The following is a 6,661-nucleotide window of genomic DNA, read 5'->3' as shown; positions in this document are numbered from 1 at the left end:
AGCACAGAGACTGCAGGGCTCGGGAGTCTATAGCACAGAGACTGCAGGGCTCGGGAGTCTATAGCACAGAGACTGCAGGGCTCGGGAGTCTATAGCACAGAGACTGCAGGGCTCGGGAGTCTATAGCACAGAGACTGCAGGGCTCGGGAGTCGGTAACACAGAGAGTGGGGTTAGGAAATGCATAACACGCATGCCATTCTAGAGAACACAGCCAAAAATTACCCCTTCCTGCCAGAACAACCCCCCCCCCCCCCCCCCAAGACAAAATCTCCCCCAGCAGCTGTAAATCCCTTTCCCAGAACAACCCCCCCCCCCCCCCCCCCCCAGTACAGACCCACCATGCCAGCGCAGCTCCTCAGTATAGACCCCTTTCTACTGAAGTGGTCAATGATTCTGGCAGTCTGTATTCCTGGCTGATAAACCTTTTGTAGATGGCTTCAACCCAGGACCGTGCATATGGAGTTAGATCAAAGAAAAGCACATTTTATCTAGGTGTTTATGCACAAAGCCACTGATCTGCTGCAAGAATGATAAGCAGACACAACTATCGGGGTGCATTGGAAGTGCAAGTGGTTTATCTTCCCTTGTATTTTCTTTCCCCTTCTGAGTGGCAAGTCCTCCCTTCCCGCTGTTCATCTGTTCAAGAGTTAAGAGAGCCAAGAATCTTCACCATTCCAACATACCTTCATCAGATGCCTGCCCTGCTACGACACCGCATAACACGCCGTGACATAGGGGACAGCCATCTGACACGCTTGGAAATATGTCACATGCTGAAGATTCTTCAGCTGCCTTAGCACTTGAATAGAGCAAATTAAAAGAGTCCCTGACTATCGGAGAGATATTACCAACCTTGTATTGCAACAAAGGAAACCCTTTAGGGCCAACAGGAAGGCCATAATTGCTGACCATTCCTCCTGAAAGTGCTATTGGCCTGACCCTCATGAGTACTTTGAAACACTACCCAGAAGACTATGTAGATTGAGACCTCCAACTTTTTGGTCTTCATACTTTTTCTGGGTTAGAGTCTCAGAAAAGGTTGAACCAGTTGGTCAGCGTGACAGTCGGGAAGTAGGTCTGCAATGGCAGCCTCCATATTTATTTTGCGAAAGGTGTACTCACTATGGTGTCCTTACAAGTTCAGGAAGTCCTTCTGATGCAACAGTAAATAAAAGTAGATTTTGACCCTTTGCCCATCAATATTCAGTGTAGTCAGTGGTCTCCAAACTGTGGCCCTTTGCTTGCCTTTATTCCGCTGTTGGGGCAACATTCCTCCCACTGACACCATAGATGGGGCATTTTTCCTCCTCCTAATACCAATGATGAGGTACTATTCCTCCCCACTGACACAAGCATTGGGGCACTATTCCTCCTACTCACAGCAAGAATAAAACCCTATTCCTTCCACCAACACCAACAGTGGGGCATAACTCCTGCCGTCGACACCAATGATGGGGCACTATTCCTCCCACTAATACCAAAATGACGCTGGCACTATTCCTCCCAATAATACCAATGACGCTGGCACTATTCCTCCCAATAATACCAATGACGCTGGCACTATTCCTCCCAATAATACCAATGACGCTGGCACTATTCCTCCCAATAATACCAATGACGCTGGCACTATTCCTCCCAATAATACCAATGACGCTGGCACCATTCCTCCCAATAATACCAATGATGGGGCACCATTCCTCCTCCTACTGACCACTGAGCATGAGGCCATGTTTGTCACTAAGGCTGGGCCCGGGACATTCTCTACCCTCATGACTACAATTTGGCCCCCCTAAAATCTGAAGGACAGTAAACTGGCCCTTGGTTTTGAAAGTTTGAAGACCCATGTACTAAGTTATGCTTTAGAACTTGACATTCTCTTGTTTGTTTTGCAGGTTCTAATGGAAAGCTGAGATTAACAGTGGACTTGTCTCAACAATATTCGGGTATTGGCTTCCTTGGACTTCTACAGAGGGTTCGCCTGAGAAAATCTCAGATTAACATTATAAACATCGACTGGGATTACTGAACTAGCAAAAACAGGGATTTATTGCGTAGACTGCCAAGATGCCGATTCTAAAGCCGCTGGTAGCCAACTCCAATGCATCCAAAAGGCGCTCCCGGGCTGACCTCACGGCAGAAATGATAAGCGCCCCCTTAGGGGATTTCCGGCACACCATGCACATAGGCAGGGCTGGAGACGCCTTCGGAGACACATCTTTCCTGAGCAAACCAGAGGATCAGCATGAACCAGAAGAATCGACTTCCAAGCCGGGGCTATTGTCCCGAACCTTTCGCAGCAGCAAGCGCTCCCTTTCAGTGACGAGAGGCGACCGCAGGGACATGCTGGGGTCGCTTAGGGACTCCGCCTTGTTTGTGAAGAACGCAGTTTCTTTGCCTCAGCTGACCGAAAAAGAAGCAGAAAAAAACGCAAGCAAAAAGTTGCCAAAAAGTTTGTCTTCCAGCCCAGTAAAGAAGGTTCCTGAAGAGCCACAACACATGAACGGGGCATCTGCTCGTAGCTCGGCACCCATTCCAGACCCCTATTTAGCAGAGAAAGAGTTTGGAGATATAACAGACTTGCCGGAGGCAGCTCCCAAAAGCAGCTACGGCATGAAACATGCCGAGTCCATCATGTCGTTTCATATCGACTTGGGCCCATCCATGTTGGGTGATATATTGAGCATCATGGACAAGGATCAGTGGGAGCAGGAGCTTGACCTAGCTCTCGACAAACCAGATGGAAATGGTGCCAACAACATCAAACATTCTATGCCTTCTAAGCCAACAGGTCCCTTAACAAAAGCCGAACATGAAAGCCTTCCTACATCCAGCAGAAACAACAAAATTCAGCCAACCAAAGAATACCATTCGGTTTCCAGAGGTTCCTCAGAAATCCCAGAGGAGAAACCAAGAAAGGGAAGAGACTTCTCCTTTATGGACGAGGAGGAGGATGAGATAAGGGTGTAGGAACTAGTGACTTTAGTTTTAACACAGTTGACAAGCTAACCAAGAGCAGGTCAGACTGGCTTATTCCCGCTTTGATTTGCGCTCAGGACATTGGGATTCTTCCAGGAATTTTCCCCCCATTATCTGGGAGGTCTACAGAAGCTCTTTTTGAGTTCTGTAGGCATCGTACAAATCAATAGCAATAACATCCAACGTTTTCGAAAGGCAGAGCGCCTACTTCAAAGGCTCAAAAGAGGCCAAGGTTTGACCAATGTGGATCACTAACCAGAGCCACCCAAACACGATGGGAAACTTTCCTGAAACACTACGAAGAGTCAGAAGGAAAACATCTACATGCAAATAGGAAAATGCTACACAAGACGTTTTTCAGTCCGTTTAAAGAACCCAAAAGTGAAAACTATGGAAATTTATCACTACAGCTTCTTTGTTTACCGAAAATATACTTCTGTGGCTGCCTATTTTTTTTTTATCCAAAACTTCCAGTTTTGGCTGTTTCTACCCATGTTTTTGTATGTTCCACCTTTCCTCGAACCCCAACCTCCTTTTGAAAATTGCTATAGAAGCCTTTTATGATGTCAGGTTTAAAACCGGAGCTCGTGTTCAGCTGTTGTGCCTGTAAAGTATATTTTTGGAACTTTAATTTTCCAATAAACGGGGTTTCAGTGACTGGAAGTCACATTGACGTGATGAGACTCCCATCCATGTCCATGTTTACGTGTGACACGCATGTATATAGACAATCAGTTTTACTATAGAGGGGGCTCTGACAAACTAAAAAAAAAAAAAAAAGGATTAAAAAAGTGAAAATTTTAATTTTTTTTTTACCACCAAATGCAGCCGCATGGCAACTGATGGGAACGTCACAAGAACGCTGACGTTCCCGGGAAATTAATAGGACCATGTTTGTGAACGTTCTAAAACACTAGTCACATGTTCCGTGTGATGTCACCCCCTAGAACTCTTTGCTATTTATTAACCTTTGCCAGTGAAGTGTACCATACCAACTCCTTTAGCAGAGATGACATTTTTCCTGTGGGAATGATACTAATCTTTAGAGGAACTTATCCCTAAAAAGAAAAAAAAAAAAAACTTCTTGTGTACAAGGAGGTTATTTTTTTGTATTATTTATGGTGCTTGGAGTAAAATAAAAGTGACACTATGCATTCTGTCATTTTCTGTGCACCACACCGAATATATCTGAGCAGATCTAAACCACATCACTATCATCTCATCTGAAGCTTTCACCTAGTGATCTTGTCATAAGAGTCCCTGGTCAGGCACTTCCTGTTATGGGGTGACAACTGTCTCTCATTTGTGCTCCTGTGTTAAACAGTATAGTGCTGGTCCAGGCCAGCCTGTCGCCACAATCCCATACACAACAAGACACTGTGGGGAATGGGAAATAAAGTCAACGCGTTTCATGCTGTATCAGCTCTTCATCAGGACTCCATAGGAGTTGACTTTGTTCTCATTCTCCACAGTGCCTTGTTGCTGTGTTTTGTTGGAATTGGAACAAAGTCAACACATTTCGTGCTATACGAGTACTTATTCGTGACTCCATAGGAATTATGATTAGGCACTGATACAGCACGAAACACGTTGAATTTGTTCTCATTCCAACAAAATACAGCAACAAGACACTGTGGGGAGTAAGACCAAAGTCAACTCCGAATGGAGTCATGGTTAAGCGCTAATACAGCGTAAAATGGGTTGGCTTTGTTCTTATTCCAACAAGGCACTGTGGGGAATGAGAACAAAGTCAATGCATTTCTTGCTAGATCAGTGCTTAATCAGGACTCCATACGAGTTGACTTTGTGCTCATTCCCCACAGTGCTTTGTTTGAATGGGAACATAGTCAACACATTTCATGCTGTATCAGCACTTAATCAGGACTCCTTAGGAGTTGACTTTGTTCTCATTCTCCACAATGCCTTGTTGCTGTGTTTTTGTTGTAATGGGAACGTCAACGCATTTCGTGCTGTATCGGTGCTTAAAATCAGGACTCCATTTGAATTATGATTAAGCGTTGACACGGCATGAAACGCGTTGACTTAGTTTTCATTCCAACAAAATACAGCAACAAGACACTGTGGGGAAGTCAACTCCTATGGAGTCATGGTTAAGCGCAGATACAGCGTCAAATGGGTTGACTTTGTTCTTATTCCAACAAGGCATTGTGGTGAATGAAAACAAAGTCAACGCTTTTCAGGCTGTATCAACATGTTTCGAGCTGTATCAGCGCTTAATCAGGACTCCATAGGAGTTAACTTTGTTTTCATTCTCCACAGTGCCTTGTTGCTGTGTTTTATTGGAATGGGAACAATTCAACACATTTTGTGCTGTGTCAGTGCTTAGTTGTGACTCCATAGGAATTATGATTAAGCACTGATATAGCACGAAACATGTTGACTTCGTTCTCATTCCAACAAAATACAGCAACAAGACACTGTGGGGAATAAGACCAAAGTCAACTCCTATGGAGTTATGGTTAAGCGCTGATACAACATGAAATGGGTTGACTATTTCCTCAGCACAACCTCATCTTTAATATTTTACCTAAATATTGTGACCTAAAATGTATTCTTTTTACTGAAAATCCGCACTTGATAAAATGTGCAAATTAAAAAATTGCAACAACCACCATTTTATTCTCTAGGCTGTTTGCTTTCAAAAAATAAAAAAAATATTTGGGTGTTTTAACTAATCTTCAGGCCTAAAATGATTTTTTAAACATAGGCAACAGCTCTGGCAGCTGGATTAACGGATGACGGGGCTGAAAACAAATTGAGAAATATTCTTTTTCTAATTTGATTGCCACACAAGTCATCTTGTAATTGAATGTTATTAGAAATTATCTTTGCTTTTCATTCTGCTGCCGCTGTCATTTTCTGTAAAATGCAATATGGCCACCTGCAGGCTCTCTGTACACAGATGGTATACAGAACACCCTCCAGAAATGTAATTTTGCCTGTGTGATTGGCTCGCAGATTTTCCAGAAATCTGCACTCAGGTAGAAGTCAGATATTGGGCATCCCCTGCAACATAAATGTCATTTTTGGTGAGATATCAGGACAAGCCAATGTCTTTCTGTTGGGGTTTAGACCTTTTTTAAAGCAGGTCAAAAGCACAGTGACATTGGAATGACATTTCGTTTGTTGAAGCACCGTGCAATGTAAGTGGCATTCGTTTTTGGAATATTCTTTGCATTTCAGTCTCTTCCAGCCTTTTTCAGCCACTTTCAGTTTCCTTGAATGCACGCCAGCATTGGTTGCACATCATTGCTCTAGATCAGCTTCCCGATGGCGACAATGGTGGACCATGCCTGCACAAGTTCAACGCATTTCACGCTGTATCAACACTAAATCGTGACTCTTTTGGAGCCATGATTAAGCGCTGATGCAGCACGAAACGTGTTGATTCAGAGCGAAACCTGTTGATTTTGTTCTCATTCCCCCACAGTGCCTTCCTGATGGGGACAATGGAGGACCATGCTTGTATATTGAATATCAGAGGAGCATGTGACAACATAGGAGCACAATGAAAGCACCAAAATCTGGGCCGCTGCACTCCAAATGAAAACCATATTTAATGGTAACATAAAAAGCATGAAAATACAGCAGCAAGGCGCTGTAGGGAATGGGAGTCCTATGGGGTTGTGATTAAGCACTGATATAGCGCAAAACACGTTGACT

General features: G+C 44.0%; 1 protein-coding gene across 1 annotated transcript; it reads left to right on the top strand.

The window, feature by feature from the left end:
- The first annotated feature begins 1,875 nt into the window (after nucleotides 1-1,875).
- CDC42EP4 (CDC42 effector protein 4) lies at nucleotides 1,876-5,612 on the top strand. The gene has a single exon (XM_073606895.1). The coding sequence runs from the start codon at nucleotides 2,066-2,068 to the stop codon at nucleotides 2,966-2,968; it is 903 nt and encodes a 300-aa protein (XP_073462996.1). The 5' UTR covers nucleotides 1,876-2,065; the 3' UTR covers nucleotides 2,969-5,612.
- The last annotated feature ends 1,049 nt before the right edge of the window (nucleotides 5,613-6,661 follow it).

The sequence above is a fragment of the Aquarana catesbeiana genome, linkage group LG12 (genome assembly GCF_042186555.1).
Source record: "Aquarana catesbeiana isolate 2022-GZ linkage group LG12, ASM4218655v1, whole genome shotgun sequence".
In the NCBI taxonomy this organism is placed as follows: domain Eukaryota; kingdom Metazoa; phylum Chordata; class Amphibia; order Anura; family Ranidae; genus Aquarana; species Aquarana catesbeiana.
This window is presented reverse-complemented; position numbering and strand designations above follow the sequence as displayed.

Excerpts from the sequence above, each read along its gene's own strand:
- CDC42EP4 (XM_073606895.1), top strand. The coding sequence starts at position 2,066 with ATGCCGATTCTAAAGCCGCTGGTAGCCAACTCCAATGCATCCAAAAGG.